We start from the raw sequence: 19502 nt of genomic DNA, 5'->3' as shown, positions 1-19502 counted from the left end.
AAGTTTTCCTCAGAAAGGAAACAGATGCCCCACTTTCTTTATGTCCAAGCAGAAACACTTCATGTTCCGGTGTTACACTCAGCCGGTAAAAAGATGATGGTTCTCGTGTAATTAGCAGTCCTTTTTAAATAAAACCGGCTTTTCTGTGAAAGTTCCTGGAACCAATTAATGCAGTACATATTCTAGGATTAGCATTGAGTCAGTCATTCTGTCCTTCAAAACACACACTGTTCAAGGTTAATTACAGGGTGATTCCAAAGAGGGCCAAGTTAACTTGGCACTAAAATTCTTCACTCTTAAGAAACGGGGTTACCTGCCCAGCTGACCTCATCCAATTTCAATGTGCTAGATAATTTTTTGCTTATCAAATGATCTCTTGATGATCTTGACTGGACCTAGGATTCACACTGTGCCTTGTCAGGGACAGTTCCAGAAAGGGCACTGCTGAGTAACCACTCCGTGGTGTGCCAAATTCTATTCACAGCCCTGGTGGATGGGGATGGAGGTAAAGACGGTTTTTTGACATTTCACATTTAAGATATGAGAGACCCCACCAGCCAACCTGAACTTCAGCCCCACATGTACTGTGGACCCCACCACACATATGCTGAGACCTCTAAGTCTCAGGTGCTCTGTCTGGCTTTCAACATTTATTCTAAACAAGTAACACATCCATTTACTGGACACACTGTCTTTGTGCCAAGCACTGTGTTGGGTATGTGGGATACAAAGATGAATAAGACATTGTCCCCATCCTCAAGAAGCTCGGGGTTAAGAAGGAAAAAAAAAAATCCAAAAACAAAAAAACCCTGCTCAGCAGAGAAACTAAAACCACAGTATTGTATTTGCTGCTACTCAGGCTGACCCTGCCCACAGCATACATCCGGGCGGATGCCTGCCAGTGGAAACTTAAGTCACACGGTCAGTTCCTCCTCTCCTGGCCTTGCTCTACACTACACTGTCTACTTGGCCAAGGGTATAAACAAGGCACTCCGGCAACCGGCCACAGGGCTAAGGCTGGGTAGAGACCGTTCAGGCACCTCACGTCACAGGGACGGGACAAGGGAGAGGCACAGCTAAAGCCCAGATCCCGGGCTCAGGGCAGGTCTCTGCCACCAGAGGCTCAGGCATTTCCTGGTCTTTAAGAGCCTTATGGCCTTATGTAAAGGGGTTTGGGAAGAAGGAAACATGGGAAAGGCATTGGAAGGCTCTGACAGTGAGGGTTTCACAACATCGCCAACAGAGTTCTTCCCACCTCTGCCTCTTCCCACATCCACCATAAGCACGATGGAGGCGGGGGGCGGGGGGGGGGGGGCGGTGTCCAGTCGGAGGTCTCCTCGGAGGCCTGGTGCACGTGGAGAAGGCAGATCTGGGCTCGCTTCTTTTGCTAGAACACACCCGCCCTGACTTCAGAGCAAAATGCTGCTTTCATAAGGACATCAAAAAGTTTCTCCCAAGTTTACCAGGCCCCAAAATGCCATTCTTCTGGCGCTGGCTCGCAAGACCACAGTTCAAAGTGTCCACATAGTTTCTAAAAGGGGCTGTGCTGCCTACAACTCCAACACGTGAAAGAATCCAGTGACACTTCTGCCTCGGGAAAATTCACCAGATGAGGTCCAGGCTCTGAACACAAGGCAGCCAACTGGTCCTAAGTGCGGCGTGGAACGGAATGCATCTGAAATCTAAACAAGTGGTATCTTCGTGACCTACTGGTGTCAGCTTCTCTCTTGGCCTTTCCATCCCCCGGCACAGGAAGCCTGGTCTAAACAGGACCCCGCTCTTTTTCCCTGCTCTGCCTCCACCTTCCTAGGGAGAGCCGAACTCTAGGAGCATCATTTAATCCAGTGTACCTCAAACACTTTCTACCCAGTAGATCTTGACCCCTGTTCTCCTTCCCCTGCCCCCTGACAGAGTTTGCAGGCTGCCTGGGATGGTCTTGGTGATGGAAACTGTCGTTCTCTGCCACAGGAGGAAGGAAAGTGGGTGGGTGGTTAAGGAAGACAAGACGTGGGCTCATGCACCTTTAGCAAGGAAGAAATGGAGGAGCAGGAGGGTACGTGAGATGGGGAATCCCAAGGTAAGTTCCTCCAGAAACCTACTGGTAGGAAAGGAAAATCCTGGAGCCTAGGGTTTGGCCCTGGCTCTCTTGGGTTTGGTCTTCACTATGGAGGACCAGGACATGGACACAGGGGCCCTAGGAGGAGTTAAAGATGCTCTCTAATGTCTCCTTCAACCCTAAGTCTTTATTAGCCTACCCACCTCCCATCCCCTCCCACAGAGGCCTTGAGTCAACACAAGGGCTCCTGAAATCTGTCTTCTCTCGTTCAAAGAGATAGCAAAGAACAGCAGTGTGCAAATGCTGCCTGGTGCTCTTCCAGCCTTCCCTAAACAAGGAGCCTAATCATGGATTACCTGGAGGACTCTCAAAGACCTGTGAGGAAGACACGGTTAAGAGGCAGGCAGATCTGGGTCTAAAGCACAGCTCTTATACTGGGCTTATTAATTAACTGTGTGACCTTGAGTAAGTTACTTAACTTCTCTGAGCTCTTAATATCAATGTTACTCTGTGAGCCATTATTACTGGGCATGAAAGACCATCTAAACGGCACTCTGCATTCACTTAGAACTACTTTGGAAGAGTGAAGTTCACCGGCAACATGGGTTGCTCCAGACTCATGAAGAACAGAAAAAGCAACCGGAGAGAATGCAGTGGATAAAGTTCAAATATGAAAAATTCTCAACACCTTTTATGATGAAGATTATTCTCTGCCTTGCTTCCAAGCATCTTCAAGCACTTTACACATATTATGTTGTTCAGGCCAAGTCTTGAGGAGTGGGCAGTAAATATCCCTCCCACTCCCTTTCTCCAGAGAGTGAACCAAAGAATGAATTGTGCTCTCCCTGTGGGCAGGAGCTCTGTCTCTTCACCTACCTCCCACATTCCCAATATGAGCACAGGGCTTGGCGCATAATGGTTTGCTTAACAAAACATCGGTTATTCAACCTGGGGTGAATAATATAACTAATGTGGACTGAGCACCTGCTATGTGCCAGGAACTGTTCTAAATGCCTTATATGTATTCCTTAATCTTAACTTGAAAGCAACTTATGAAGTGGGTAGTATCAGGAAATTGAGGCCAACAGAGGCTGAGTAACTTGCCTAAGGTCACACAGCTAGGGAGTGGTTCAATCTCTTTCATTTGGCCCCAGAGCCTGAGCTTTTACTAGTAAGCTTTAGCTGCCTTGGATGAGGTTATACTTCTTCAGTTGCTTTTTATACGTCAGTTGCTTAAATAAACCACTGAAAGCCCCAAACCAAACAAAATCAAAATTTTTGTCTTTGAAGGAAAAAATAAGGACCCTGCCCTTGTGGAGCTCTTTGACTTTGGGAATAGGATCCTTCATCTTCTACTGGACAGCGAGGAGAGGCAACATGCTCAGGACTCCTCCCTTTTTTGCTTGAAACGTTGTTTTTTCGTATACTGATTTTTTGAAAAGCAGAATGCTGTTTCATCCCAGTGTGGAATGTGGGACCTTCATTCCTTCCTTCAACATTTACTGAGTACCTGCCCTGTACCAGCAATGAACTGGATGGGGAACACAATGGGCAAATGGCCAAAACGGTCATGCTCTCTGTCCTTGTGGAGCTTGCAGTCTAGTGAAAGATGATAAAGTAATCACACAGATGAAACTACAACTAGCAAGAGAAAAATATATGATTTGGTAAGAGTTTACAAGAGATAAGACCTAGGAGTTAGTCATGAAGGTCCAGACAGATTCTGTGACAAAGGTAAGCTTGAACGGAGATCGCCAAGATGGTTAGAAAATTAGTAACCAGGGAAGAGGGATGGGGAGAACATTCTAGGCAAAGGAGATGGTACAAACAAAGCCCTTTAACTAAAAGGAGATGGTTGAAGAAATAGGTAGGGAAGTTAGGTGAGTGGGGACCAGACAGTGCAGGGAGGTGATGAGATCAGATTTGCATTTTAAAGACAGCTCCTTCCCAGCCATTTTTCATTTGTACAAAACTGCATAGCCAAAAAATTGCTAGAAATGTAGAACTTGTCATGAAGAAACTGTGTGAATAACACATGCTCTCACGCTGAGGTCTCTCATCTCAGGAATGATTGCGGTAATGACCGTCAGCATCCTCGTTTGTTATAGGTATGTGTCTTCAGCCCAGATTTCACAGCGACTGGCTCCAAGATACAGGGCACACATGGTCCTCAAACAAAAAGCACAGGCACAAAGAAGAACCAAGCAAGACCGACACTGAATTGGAAAGAACATTTTTACAACGGAAAAGGATGAATAGTATACCTTCTGCACATATGCAAAAAATCATCTCATCTCTTTTGTGGCAACATAAACTGTGGGACTAACAACACTTTCCTCAACAGTTTCCATCTCTTATAGTTGCTGTTCTCAGCTAAGCCACTGTAAAGGTCAGTTAATCAGCATAAGAACTTTCCAAGCGCCAGCACAAAGAGAGACACTGAGCAGTAATGGTTCCCTAAGGATGGTTTTAATCTGCCAATTTATGGGGCTGGAAAACCCTACTAGTAACTGGCAGCAGCATCTTCAGGTCCTTAGGAACGCACCAAAGTTTTAGAGTTTAAAAGTAAAAAATAGGAAAATTGAAATCGTTCACAGGTGTTAAAGGATAGGAGGACACTATCTTGGCTGCTGGATATGAATGAATTTGGAGCACAACTTCTGGCTTTCCCTACAGGGAGAAGGAAGAGTTTCTTTTTCTTTTCTTTTCTTTTTTTTTTTAAGATTTTATTTATTTGAGAGAGAGAAAGTGAGTGAGAGAGAGATAGAGCATGAGCAGGGGGGAGGGGCAGAGGGAGAAGCAGACTCCCCACTGAGCAGGGAGCCTGACGTGGGGCTCAGATCCCAGGACCCTGGGATCGTGACCCAAGCCGAAGGCAGATGCTTAACTGACTGAGCCACACACTGAGCCACCCAGGTGCCCCAAGAAGGAACAGTTTCTTTTCTTATTTATTTATTTATTTATTTATTTATTTATTTATTCATGAGAGACAGAGAGAGAGAGAGAGAGAGGCAGAGGGAGAAGCAGGCTCCCAAGGAACTGGGAGCCCGATGCTGGGCTCGATCCCAGGACTCCAGGATCATGACCTGAGCTGAAGGCAGACGCTTAAACATCTGAGCCACCCAGGCGCCCAGAGAAGGAACAGTTTCTAATCAAAATGTCCAATTCCACAAATCAAAGAACAAATATGTATTGATCTCCTCCCCACGTGCCAGGCACTGTGCTGGGTGCTATAGCAGCAGCAATGAGCAAGAGATTCTGGGGGCAGAGACCCTGCTTCTGTGGCAAGAGAGCTACGTTGGTAACTTTAAAAATTCTTCTTTGCCAAAACTCCTAAAAATAGTGGCTATATAACAATATCCTTTTAATTACACAGCTGAGCTAGCAAGAAAGTAAGGAAGATCCTCAGGAGTCAAAAATGTTGGCGGGAACTAAAAAGTACAGTGGTAAATGTGGTCAGGCCTTTTCAGCTGCCCTGGAAAAGGAGGCTGTTTATTGCTCTTGGGCCCACCTGAAAACAGGAAATTGAAAATGAGCCCCAATATACAATGAGGACCCTCAAAAAGACAGAGCAGACTAGGAAAAAATTAGCCTGTTGGCACACAGTGACAATAAGAAAGCTCTGAACTGGAGTGCCAGGGTGGTTCAGTCAGTTAAGCGTCTGCCTTCGGCTCAGGTCATGATCCCAGGGTCCTGGGATCGAGCCCCACATTGGGCTCCCTGCTCGGCGGGAGGCCTGCTTCTCCCTCTCCCACTCCCCCTGCTTGTGTTCCCTCTCTCGCTGTGTCTCTCTGTGTCAAATAAATAAATAAAATCTTTAAAAAAAAAAAGAAAGCAAGCTCTGAACTGAGAGGAAAAAAGCATCTGCTTTAATAATCTGTAACCACAGGTCTTTCCATAAGCTAATTTGAGATTTGAATTGTACGACTACATGGTCTGAAAATCCCCAAGGCAAAAATTGAACACAAAAAGTGGTTTCAGGCTTGCAATAACCCTGTGACATTTGGCAAAAGAAATACAAAACTCTGAGACCTACCCTCAATCAGGGCATGATTCCCATAAATAAAGCTCTGTTGAAGATGAGCTCACAACAGAAAATACAAAAACTTATGCAGAAATAAGCCATCGCAAACAAGACTTGGGAAATTCAACAAATAGGGTAAGACTCTCAGAAAAAAACTTAATAAAATGATCAGATAAGCTATAATATATAAGCATGTTTCAAATTATTGAAACCAAAAGAAAGAATGAAAAACATGAGAAACGAACATACTGAAGAAAACAGTGACCGAGCAGATTGGGGGGAAAAAATAAAAGTTACAGAAAAATCATTATTGAAACTTAGAAACTCAACAGATTGATTACACAGAGATCAAACCAAGTTAAAGAGAGAATTAGTGAACTGGGAAACAGATCTGAAAAAATTACCGAGGAAAGGGCTTACACCAATTAAAAGACATCATGGAAATGGAAAATGAGAAGAATATAGAGGAGATGTCATAAAGAGATGACTGAAAAATTCCCAAAGTTGATTAAAGATATGGAATTTTCAGACAATAATAAACTCATATGGGGGCACACTGTTTGGAACTACAGAACAACGACAAAAAGATCCTAAATATGTTCAAGTGGGGAAGACTGAAAATTAACATTAAATTAGAATTTAAAATAGTAATAATCTCCATGAGGATATAAAACAGGATAATAGGAGAAAAGGTTTTAGATGGGGCAATCAGGAAAGGCCTCCCTGGGAAGGTGACATCAAAGTTGAGCCCTGAATGATGAGAAGGGCCCAGATGAAGGAGACCTCTGGGAACAATGTTCCAGGCAGAGGGAATGTCAAGTACATGCAAAGACACCAATGCAGGAATGAGCTTGTTGTGCTCAAGGAAAAGAAAGAAGGCTAGTGTGGCTGAGTACAGTGAATCTCAGGGAGAGAAGTGTGGAAAGAATAACTGAGAATTTGGGAAGAGGCCATGCCTCGTATGCCCTGCACCACAGTTAAAATACCATAGCTTATAAATTCATTGTTGGCTATAGTGTTGCCAGATATATGAATAATATCAAAATATTTTTGCAATTCTTATGATTACTTTTCAACCTGGGACTCCCCCACCCCTTTTTTTGTCTCCCTGCTTTGTGACTGCTACTACAGAGTAACAAAATCAACTTTCCTTCCAGTCTTGAACCAGGAATGGCTTTCCAGAAAGTAGACCAAATTCTAGCACTATACATCTACTGAACCAGAGTTCTATCTGATTTTGATAATACTCTATAACCAAAGGGCAAGAGTCTTCATGAACAAGACAGATTTGAAATGGCTAAATGAGAAAAGACAGCAAGCAACTTTAACTTAGAATCAGCCATTTTTATTCTATCTTAGAATTTTCGAATTCTGAAAATGCAGCACTTTCAGGCCCAGGTCCTTAAAAAAAAAAAAAATTTTTTTAGGTGATCATAAAAAACACTCTTTAAAGTTTTGTGGCTTTACACCTATATTTTACAGTAAGGGGCGCCTGGGTGGCCCAGTCGGTTAGGCCTCTTACTTTACACTCAGGTCATGATCCCAGGGTCCTGGGATCAAGCCCCACATTGGGCTCCCTGCTCAGTGGGGGGCCTTGCTTCTCCCTTTCCCTCGGCTGCTTCCCCTGCTTGTGCTCTCTCGCTTGCTTTCTGTGTCAAATAAATAAATAAAATCTTAAAAAAAAAGTTAGTATCAGTTTTTCCCTAACACTAATGATTTTAAGCTGTTTGAAGAGCTGAGGGAAATAAGTAGAATCGTTCAAGGGCACACATTTTGAATTGAATGTAAAGAGATTGCAGAAGAGTTGGGGGATGAAGGAAAGTAAACTCAGGCAGAGGAATGATCCAGCAGGAGTCCTGACATGTTGTTTCCTACAGGTTAGTCTAACCTCCCTTTTTTTTTTTATGATAGGGCATGTCAGGTACTACTTTTGTATCCTTCACAATATGAACTATACATGACAATTACTCCTTTAATCTTTCCTACCTAAAAGAGCTCCGTTTCATTCTTTCTGATAAAGGGCAAGCCACTGCTAAGAAATTAACCCAGACTCTCTGCTTTGTATGCACTGGGATCTTAGGAATCAATTTTTATGCTGTTTGGTTGAGTTCAGTAATTTTCCTGGAGGACAATTAGGCTGGCTAGGTTTCTCTAAACAAGCCAATAAATCTAATCTGGTAAAATTCAGCCTCATCCCTCACAGATGATAGTATGTTTTACCCCCAAGGGCTCTAGCCTCCAGTTCCCTGGGCTAGAGAGCACCCACTCTCTAGCTGCAAAGACTGGAGCCAGTAACACTGGAGAAAAGCCTAGAACCAATGTGGGCGGCAGTTGCTTCAAGATGTGGCTGCGGTGTACACTGTGGAAGGGGGTCCTGGGGACCCCTGCTGTAGCAGCGGCAAGGGTTCACTGACTCCCACCTATGAGGGTCTCATGGAACAATTCTGTCTGGGGACTCCCAAAGACTGGCACGCCCCAAGGGGTGAGGATGGCAACAGTGAATCAGAATGAATCATGGCATCTCACAAATAGCGAATTTGCCCCAAGGTAGCAATGAACACACTTCGATAATAAATGGAACAAAATAGAGACATGTTTCCTGAAGTGTGGTCCACAGGCCCAAAAATCACCTGGTGTATTTAAGAATATAGGTTAAGAACTTCCAGGGGTTCGGCTTATATATATTCAAGTTTGAGAACCACCGTCCTAGATTTATAAAAATGTACAATACACATAGTTCTTGCCTCTGAAAGTGGAATGGTCTAACATTCTTTTTCTAGAATCCCAAGCACATCCCAAAAGTTACCCCCAAGAGTAGCCACTCAGAATCAAGGCCTATACAATCATTCATATGCTTTCTGCTTCACTCCATAAAAAAGTACATGCAGTAGATCATAAACATAAACTTTAAAAAAAGAATAACGTCAGGTGCAGTCATATCCACACCAGTACTGCTGCGTTGCAAACTGGATCCTCATTAAATAGCCCCCAAACAGAGCAGCCAAAAAAGAAATTAAAATCCATTTCCTGTGTTGCTATGAGGAACCTGAATAACAAACTCAGAAAAAGCCACTTGACCCTGGTAGGAAAATCCCAGAGCACAGATCAGAAGTTGCAACATAGTCCATGGTTTTATTAAAGGCTACTTGTCGATGTCCTAGACGTCCAGGCCTATGGGGTCTTGCTGGCTGGAGCAGCTCAGGACATTGGGTTAATGTGCCATTCTTTCACCCCGGGACACTTAGAAGGAAAAGCAGTCCTGCCTTGAGGTATCCCCAGCAATCCCTTATCACTGGCCTCTTCTGCCACAGAATAAATGCACTGAGAAGTACGGCATCTTCAGCAAGGGCTGATGCAGACAGCTAAGGGGCGAGATATCAGCACTTAACAGAGCAGGTGGCACTCAGGCAGAGCAGGAGGGCGATTCAGCCAACTATCATGTGTTCATAGTTGGTCCCATGAGGGCAGGTTCTTTCCTTCCTACATTGTATCACTGCATCTCCTGCCTGAAAGCAGGGATTGCCAACTGGTGGCCCTCAGACCACAACGGGCCCTTAACTAACGAGTTCTATGCCCACATGGTAACTTTGTTTTTCAACTTTTAAAAACGATTGATTGATTGATTGATTGATTAGAGAGAGAGCAAGAGTGAGGGAGGGAGGGGGGCAGAGAGAGAGGGAGAGAGAAAATCCCAAGCAGACTCTCCACCGAGTGTGGAGCCCCACCGACGTGGAGCTCAATCCCAGACCCTGAGATCATGACCTGAGCCAAAATCAAGAGTCAGACACTTAACTGACTGAGCCACCCAGGCACCCGTTTTTCAATTAAAAAAAAGTGTAATTAACGGGGGTACTTGGGTGGCGTAGTCAGTTAAGCCACCGACTCTTGGTTTCAGCTCAGGTCCTGATCTCAGGATTGTGAGATGGAGCCCCTCATGGGCTCTGCACTCAGTGCAGCTTCTGCTTGACTCTCTCTCCCTCCCCCTCTGCCCCTCCCCTCCACTTGTACCCCCTCTGTCTCTCTCTCTCTCTCTAAAATAAATAAATCTTTAAAAATAAAAATGGAATTAATGGTCAATTTTTTTTAAAACCAGCGAAACAGGTTTATTCAAGAATAGAGAATTACAATCCGAGACAAGCAAGCTGTGGCAGAACCATAGGCAAGTCCGTAGCGGTCAACATTTTCAAATGAAAAAGAATCATACAGAAACCAGAGTTCCAGCTTCTCTTGCAAATTCCGGGCCCACATTCCCTAAGCAGCATATCAGGCTGCTCACAGATGTACACGGGCTCTGGCTCCACCTCAGCCTCTCCACAATCCCGGCTGTCCCCGAAGCCCATCTGCTTCACTCAAGCTGTCACTGCCTGGCTCCTGTGGGCATTTGATTAGCTCCTCCTGCTCTCAAGTTCAGTATAGATGTTCATCCCCTCACGTTGAGGTTAAGGCATGCTGCAGAGACCCAAACATCAACAGCAGACATGAATTTTCCACACTGATGCTCGAGCAACATCTTGCACACGACATGTAAACAGAGACCTGGACAAAGAGGGGGGGCCCCTCTTTGCTGCATGAGAGGAATATCTCTGGACAATCAGGAAAACCTCCTGCCACAACACTCAACAGGCTGGAGAAAACCAAGTTCTTCCCAGTGACTGTATTTATCAAGCATTCAGCTGGGCATTTTTACTTATGTTTTCCACACAGGCACCAAGGAAAGTAAGGCCCAGAGTGGCCACATAGCTAGAACAAGTTGTCTGGACCTAAAGCCCAAATTGTAGTGGAAAGTATTTAATGCTTAGGGGTTATCCTAAACTTTTATGCTAGATGCTGACAGGCACAAAATGACAAGAGAGGGACTTTGCCTTTAACTTTGTAATAACCAACTACGTTAAAAAAAAAATTTGATGTTTCAGTTCTTGTTGCTGAAAACCTTCCCGAAATATTCAGATTTATTGTGTACCTTAATTAAGTACCATCTAATCAACAGGATTCTTTCTTTAACAACTTACAATGTGGCAAAGCCTCAGGGTCATAGTTTGGAACAATGATATATACACAACACTCACATATAAAAGTAATACATATAAAACACACATTTATATAGGACTCTCAAGGTTTTCAAGCTTCTTTAATAGCCAGCCTCGCATCTGAGCCCAACACTCAGCACCTGTAAGATGTCAGAAGGGCTACGACCCTCATCTTATAGATAAGGACCTGCCAGACTCGGGACTGTGGACACCCTGGCCTTCTGACTCCGGGATCAGTATTCTTTCTATGACTGGGTTCTAGCTCATCAAAGTCTTTGCTAAATCTTGAAAATGGCTCTTGCTCGGATAAAATACTCACTTCTCTGCCCGGAAAGAGGTATGGCTTTCAAAGGTATCTGAAATGCAGAAGGTACCAGTAGACTTATCACTGAGGTGCTTTAAAAGAGATTCACCACAGTTTCATTTGACAGAGAAGAGCACATGCAGGATCTCAGAGATCTTCCTTACTTTAAGCAAAATTCTAAATTTAACCCCATTTTTTCCTCAGCAGTTCCATCCCACTGCAGCAGGCTTTTGTTGGGAGCAAAAGAAATAATAATGGGACTTGTCTTGTCTGCTGTCTGTCTAGAGACCAGTTCCAGAGATTTATTTCCAGTAAAAAGTTCAACAATGTTCAAGGAAACTATTTACTTCTACCTGGGACAAAGTGTCACATTAAAAATGGTCTCCCTGGGCATGTGATGTAATGAGCACTGGGTGTTATATAAGCCTGATGAATCACTGAACTCTACCACTGAAACTAATAATACACTATATGTTAATTTATTGAATTTAAATAAATTTTAAAAATATTATGTATTTTGTAAACAACAACAAACTCCAATATCTATGCCACAGAAACTTATTAGCATGGCATTATGCAAAAATATGCTAGAAATGGAATTACATATCAAAGATAATGCTCTTAATATTAAAAGTAGTGTTTTCCATCTGTCTTGCATTGGGATACATATATTTACTGTCAAAAGCCTGCCTATAAATTAGGAAAATTACTAAGCTTATCACAAATTGATTGAATATTGCTAAATACTGGGGTGCCCGGGTGGCTCAGTCAGTTAAGCGTCTGCCTTTGGCTCAGGGCATGATCCCAGGCTCCTGGAATTGAGCCCCACATCAGGCTCCTTGCTCAGCTGGGAGCCTGCTTCTCCCTCTCCCTCTGCCCCTCCCCTCTCCCAGCTTGTGCTCTCTCTCTCAAATAAATAAATAAATCTTTAAAAATATAAATAAATAAATAAATAAATGAATGAATGAATGAATGAATGAATGAATGTATGTCTCCCTGGTAACAGATACAAGATTAAAAAAAAAAAAAATCTTCAGAATGAACTTTCTGAACTCTAAGACCTTACACTTAAAGATTAAAGGAGTGGCTCAGTCAGTCAAGCATCTGACTTTGGCTCAGGTCCTGATCTCAGGGTCCTGGATCCTTGATCAGCCTCTGCGCTTAGCAGGGAGTCCACTTCTCCCTCTCGCTCTGCCCCTCTACCACCACCCCTGCCCCTGCTCGTACCCTCTCTCTTTCATGCTGTCTCTCAAATAAATAAACAAAAATCTTAAAAAAAAAATAAAGATTAAAGGAGACACCTGATGACTTAGAAAAAGGGGAATTTACTATTTTATCAGAGATACGCACAAAATAGACCCAAGTCCTAGCTATAGGCACTTGGCTTAAAATATGGCCTGTTATTGAAATAACTGTGGCCTATTTGTTCTTTAAACTACACAAAGTTATTTGGGCACTACTGAGATCCCATCCTTCTCAAAGTGGTTATCCAGATTATTACTATCCGGAGTAAGAGATAAAATACCAGTTCCAGAAGGGCTTGATCTTAGCTACTGGCCATAAAAAATTAACTCCATACCTGCCCTTGATAAGACATAGGACCCGCTGATTAGGGGCAACGAAGATGTTAAGATTCTAAATCTCTGGGCAGGTAGTTAATACATATTGCTTGGAAAGCAGCAGGGAGAAGTACATCTATTTTCCCTGTATTCAAACATCTCAGTCCACTTTCCCTGAGCCTGTGACTTCTGTGACTGCTCCCTAAGCAGACTGGACTCACCATCCATCAGTAATGTCTAGCCATGAGTTTCCCTGCCTTGGCCCTACTGACACTTGGAGCCAGGTAATTCTTTTTTTTTTTTTTTAAGATTTTATTTATTTATTTGAGAGAAAGAATGAGAGAGAGAGAGAGTACATGAGAGGGGGGAGGGTCAGAGGGAGAAGCAGACTCCCTGCTGAGCAGGGAGCCCAGTGCGGGACTCGATCCTGGGACTCCAGGATCATGACCTGAGCTGAAAGCAGTCGCTTAACCAACTGAGCCACCCAGGCGCCCAAGCCAGGTAATTCTTTGTGTAGGATCCCTGGCCTCTACTCACTATTGCTGGTAGCGACACCCCAGGTTACAACAATCAGCAACACCCCAACATTGCCAAATGTCCCCCAGGTAGAGGGGGAAAATTGCCCATAGTTTAGAACCACTGTTCCAGCCAAACTGCTCTACACGATTTAGTGCAGAATCATGTTCTATCTGGTCTTGTTGCCTGATTGCCTCATGGGCCCCCCAACCATTCTATAAATTCCCCAGGAGCAAGACTGATGTCAACCTCACAAGTGCACCTGCCCTAGCAAAGGATCAGACATGCAAAAATCTTCAGAAAGGTGCTGACGCTGCCAACTGACAGTCAAGGAACCCAAAGGGCTAGTCCTCCCCGTGCTCCCTGTGCCGCTCAGCTACAACGGAACAAGCAGTGGCATGAAGGGAGCCTCCAAGGGTAAGACCAAGGCTGTGGGGATGTGATTTTGCATGACCGCTGAGAGACCTGCCCATTGGCTCTCTGGCCACGATAGGTTTACCGTCACCCAGCAATCGGAGCCCGGCCCATAAATCCAGAACCTCACCTGGAGACGGGGAAGTGATAGCACAATATATTTTTGTTGGTAGCCTGCCATGGCCTATCCTGGGCCTCCCCACCACACTCCAGAGCCACACCCAGAGGAGTGGGAGGTCACAGGTGTGAATACACCACTGCCTGTACATAACCAGGGATTTCCAAACCCCTGATGAAAACCACAGGATCAGATGGGCAGTATGCGAAACCAAGAATGAGACCATGTGTCACAGTTTAGTGGAAGAACTTGAGAATGTTGTGTTAAGCAAGAAACCAAACAATAAAAATTTCCTGGCCTCCTTGATGCAATGCCCAAGGGAACTTATGTCTTATGTGCAACACAGACCCAGCAAGCCCTACGGCACTTTCAGGAAAAGAAGTCACTGTTATCCTTCAGTCATCCTCAAGGCATGTCTCCCTGTCTCCTGAAATGCATACAGCTTTCCCCTACTGCCCTTCCTCTCTGAGTAAAACAACAAGATAGGTCAAGTAAGTCACCTCCCAGGACTGAATCACCATTTCCAGCAACCAGCAACCAATGCCCCTTACAAGGTCCAGGATTCAAGTCTAGTTGAGCCCAGCCCAGAGAAGCAATGGCTAGAGGCTCCAAAGGCGCGCAGAAATGACTACTCACTGTTGCTACAAATTAGCAATGGAGTCAAGAAGTGCGAGGGAAGGAGAGTTAAGAAACTAGTATCTGGCCGCTACAGAATTGGGGCAGAAAAAGAAATTTTCTAGCAGTTTTTAAAGTAGCCCCAAATTCTTGCTCCCCTGGACTAAAATTTACCTCTTCAAGGAAAAGGGGTGGGACGGGGTGGGTCCAACTCGTGGGATATCACTGGAGGAAGTAAATGTTTTCTTTGGCTCCATGCTGGATAAAAGTTTCAAAATCAGCAGATACAGTCTTCTTTTCCACTAAGTTACTGTCCAGTCCACTGGTTTCTCTTTGCTTTGATAACAGCAGTGTGATGAAAAACAAGCCACATTCCTCTACAAAACAGCTTCTTGCAACAGAGATGGTTGGGGGTTTAAAAATCCATCTGAGGGGCTCCTGCGTGGCTCAGTTGGTTGAGCATCCGACTCCTGATTCCGGCTCAGGTCACGATCTCAGAGTCGTGGGATTGAGCCTCGTGTCAGGCGTCAGGCTCCGCACTGAGTATGAATCCTGCTTGGGATTCTCTCTCCCTCTGCCCCTCCCCTGCCTTGTGCTGTGTCTCTCTTGGTCTAAAATAAATAAATAAATAATAAATAAAATCTTTTTTAGAAAAATCCATCTGAAAAGGCCAAGATAAGAATCACCTCCTCCTACCTTTAGGTGACGGTAGGGAACTGAGGTGCTCCATGGAGCTGTCACTTACAAGATTTTTACACAACAGCGCCAATGAGGATTTTGGCTTCAACCTCTGGTAGTACAAACAAGTGTCACCTTGGTGTTTGCTGCATTATACACAGACAGTTCCCTTCCAGACAGGGTCTTGCTTAATTTGTACTGAACCTTGTAGAGAGAGGCTAAGCACACACAAGGGTAGGTTATGTCGATTGGGACTCAATACTTGGTTGTTGGCAGAGCGCAGGGCACACAGGGGGAAGGTCTGGCAGATTTGGGTGCAGGTACCATACCAAAGGAACATACAAGAGGACAACATGACTCCCTCAGCCCTGGCCTCCGGTGCTGCCACAGACACACATTAGTCGTGTGATACTAAAGAGAAAAACTTCCTGAGCTTGGGTTTCCTCACAATAGAAAGGAGCTAAGACCTCCTCCCTCATGGTGGCTGTCATGATGAAATAACAAATAACAAATAACAAGCAAACAATATTACCACGTAATGTTGGCTAACATTCAGCAGGTTAGGGGTTAAGTTAGAAGTTGGCAAATTCCCTCTTCCCTCTCCGAGTGATGGCTCCCATCCTGCACCTGTAGGCTGGCTTACCACCGTGGCATTTTCAGTGTTGTCCTTGTGAGACCCTAAGACCTCTTATTAGGCCAGGGAATAGCTGGGGTTCAACATTCTGGTTGCCCTGTTACATTCAGCATCGGGCCAATCAAGGGCCTGTAGTACCAGCTCCCACTATCTAGACTATAAATAGCCCCTTGGGCCAGGGGTCTCTGTCCATGACATATTCCAACACAGGCAGGAACACCCCAGTTTTGCTGGAGACTACTCACTTCCAGTATCAAGGATCATCTCACTTCAGTGAGGACAGTTTGGGGGACAGTGGGCCCGTCCCACAGAGAAAGGCAACATTCTGAGGTGCAAGATACAAATGATGATTGTCTTGATGGATCTATAGCCTGGACTCCATGGGCCAGCAGTTGCCATCAACTGGTCCTTCCACCCACCTGCAGTGCAACCGTGTAGACTACTGGATTGTGGACGGGGCCACCTACAGAAAGCCCCCTCCCCACACCTGTGAAATCACAGCACCCTGTCCCTCTCAAATGGCACTCACCACCACCTGCCCATCGTTCCAATTACCCTGAGCACTTACTTCCCCTGCCTGACCATAAACCCCTTGAGGGCAGGGATAGAGTTTATGTCTTTGTATCTACAACATGCTTTGAATGGAATATGTGCACAATACCTTTTAGATATAGCATGTTAGTCCTAAGAATCCGCCTGCATTATGAAATCAATGCCTTCTGAATCAAACATGAAATAGAATTCATTGAAATCAGCAGACTAAGGATGTTCTGTTACAATCTTATTCTCTGAAAGTTAAGTTTACAGGATGGCTTCTCTCTTAACCAGAAAACTCATTTTCTGATCTCGCCAGTTAATAAAGGGGTAAGATGCCCAACTCTGTGGGGTATCTAAACCCTGGTACACAGTACCATGCCCAGAAAGTGCACAAAAAGACGGCTCTTTAGTCAACACTAGTTTCCAGTGAGCTGTCTTAACTGTCCTTTGCATGGAAGAACTAATACAGCCTAAAGCTTAACTGCCCTTTACAGACACTGAATTCATGCCACTCTCATAACCAGACTGAAGGGCCCTAATGCTTTCCTCCTTCTCTATGTCAAAAAGGACGCCAATGGTGGTTGGTGAGCCAAAGTCCTTGTCTTGCTTTAGGCATACCTAGTACTGACTCATAGATGACAGTTTCCCTTCTCATCTACAGGAGAAAACAAAAACAACACTCCCAACCTGGTCTGTCTGGAATGCTCTTTCCCCAGATCATATGTCTGGTAAACTCCTACTCATCCTTCAAGACTCAGATCAGATATCACCTTCTCAAGAAAGCCTTTCATGCACACCACTCTCTACCCTCCCCTCAACCCTCACCCCCTTCACCCCCCACCACCACCCCTGCACCTGACTGAGATGCTTTCCCACCCTCTGCTGTCCTAGGGCCTGGGCATTCCTGTTATAGGCAGTTATCATGCGACTATTTCCATGCTACTAAATCTAGTGGAGCAGGAGGTGCTCTCAAATTGCCAGAAACTAGCTCAGTCAGAACCACCAGGAGAACTTCATAGAAATGCATGTTCCTGGGCTCTGGCCCCAAGACCTACAAAATCTACATTGTCATCAGCCCCACTCCCAGGTGATTTTAATGCATTTTGAGAACCACTGCAATGAAATATGAGCTCCTAGGAGGTTAAGGGTTTGTTTGTTTGTTGTTTTTAATCTTTATTTATCTTTGCATCCTTTGTGTCAGGTCCGCATTCATTAAGTGTTCAAATCTCCTTGTAGTGGCATTATTCAGTAGATGCTGCATGCATGAGAGTCTTCCACAGAGTAAATGCAAATGGGCACAAAGAGACGAGTGTGTCTTAGCTGGAACCTGGGCTGCCTAGAAACAACCTTCAGATAATACGCCCCAACTAAAATAATGCTCTTCTCACACAGGCCTTGGGCAGAGCAGTCTAGGTAGTGAGAGAACTCCAGGCTTTAGAATCAAAAGACCAGGGTTTAAAAAGAAACAAGGAAGGGATGCCTGGGTGGCTCAGCCAGTTGAGCATCCAACTCCTGGTTTCAGCTCAGGTCACGATCTCAGAGTCGTGGGATCGAGCTCCACGTTGGGCTCCAGTCTCAGCTCAGAGTGTGCTGGAGATTACTGCCCTCTCCCTCTGCCCCTCCCCTGCTCATGAGCCCGCTCTCTCTCTAAAATAAATAAATAAAATATTAAAAAGAAGAAAGAAAGAAAAGAGAAGAAAAAACAAAACTTCCATTACCATTTTCCTAGCTAGCTGAGCAACTCTGGGCAAACGGTTTACCTCCTGTAAGCCTCAGCATGCACCTCCATAGAAGTAGAATCGCACTACCACTTAAGACAGGGTTGTTATGTGGATTAAGAGAGAAAAAAATGTATGAAAGTACAAATGTATTATGTATGATAAAGACCAATAGCATATATATTTTTGTCATTTTTTAAAAACAAAATTATCACCAAGTAATCTTTAGAAAGCTAGCTTTCCCATAGCTCCAGTAAAGAATGTAGTAACATTGTCAGACACAGAAATGCTAGAAATACACAAAATTATGTAACCAAAAACAGTCAAAGTTTTTATAGGCAAGGTCTGAATCACAGAAGGGGTCTTCAAGAGGATTTCTAGTTCAACCTTCTACCACGGATTTGTTCAGAAACAAGAGCTTAAGGGGTGCCTAGGTGGCTCAGATGGTTAAGCATCCGATTCTTGGTTTCAGCTCAGGTCATGATCTCTGGGTCCTGAGATCGAGCCCCGCGTCAGGCTCTGCGCTCAACCTGGAGTCTGCTTAAGATTCTCCCTTTACCCCTCCACTCACCACCCTCCGTCGCCCCTGCGTGCGCACTCTCCCTCTCTCTCTCTCGCTCTCTCAAATAAATAAAGCTTAAAAAAAAAAAGAAACAAGAGCTTAAGATTCCCCTGCTGTTGATCCTCTGAGATGCTCCCCAAGACCACCAACCCAGCCCTTCACTCGATCTATTGCATCCTCTCAGCTGAGAGGAGGTGACTGGACATGGGCCCTCCTCTTCTTGTGTCCTCAATATACAAGATGACTAGCATATTGGTATAGTAATCAACAGCCTCCCAACCCCCAGTCAGCTCACACTGGTAGACCTGTCCACTCCACCCTCCACCTCTGGTCCTCAGGCTTCTAGTTTCCCATACCCTTGCGGTACTATGGGGTCTCACATCCCTTAGGGATGAGTACATAGAAATAATGGTTACTTTTTTACTAAATGCCTAGCTCAGCCAGCCAAGGTGCTCATGTTTTAAATACACTCTTTTGTGAAAACCCCTCAGTAACTCTTCCAGTAGGTTTTATTATTTTCATTTCAAAGATGAGGTTCAGAGCAATTAAGCGGCCTGCCCAAGACCCTGGGGGAGCCAGGATTTGGACACAGGCCTTTCTGGCTCCCCTGCCCTGCTCCTTCCACCTGATCACACAGTCTCCACCTCTCCCCCTGACATCCGACATACATGCATGGGATGCTTCATCCAGCTCATTTCCAATGCTGCTCAAAGTCCTCACCAGGGCTCACTCCACCCACA

The 19502-nt window shown here is 44.7% G+C and overlaps 1 protein-coding gene across 4 annotated transcripts in view; it reads right to left on the bottom strand.

Annotated features, from left to right (window-relative positions):
* The window catches only part of WBP1L (WW domain binding protein 1 like), a 56619-nt gene that overhangs the window by 14626 nt on the left and 22491 nt on the right, over positions 1-19502 (bottom strand). The window contains exon 2 of one of the 4 annotated variants that reach the window (XM_027596106.2): positions 1256-1682. The exons of the other annotated variants lie outside the window; for them this stretch is intronic. Within the exon in view, the coding sequence (XP_027451907.1) occupies positions 1256-1273 (18 nt within the window). The 5' untranslated portion in view covers positions 1274-1682. The remainder of the gene's footprint in view (positions 1-1255; positions 1683-19502) is intronic. 4 annotated transcript variants of the gene reach the window in all.

The sequence above is a fragment of the Zalophus californianus genome, chromosome 15 (assembly GCF_009762305.2).
Source record: "Zalophus californianus isolate mZalCal1 chromosome 15, mZalCal1.pri.v2, whole genome shotgun sequence".
NCBI lineage: Eukaryota > Metazoa > Chordata > Mammalia > Carnivora > Otariidae > Zalophus > Zalophus californianus.
The sequence above is the reverse complement of the archived record's forward strand: the minus strand, read 5'-3'. Positions and strand labels throughout refer to the sequence as shown.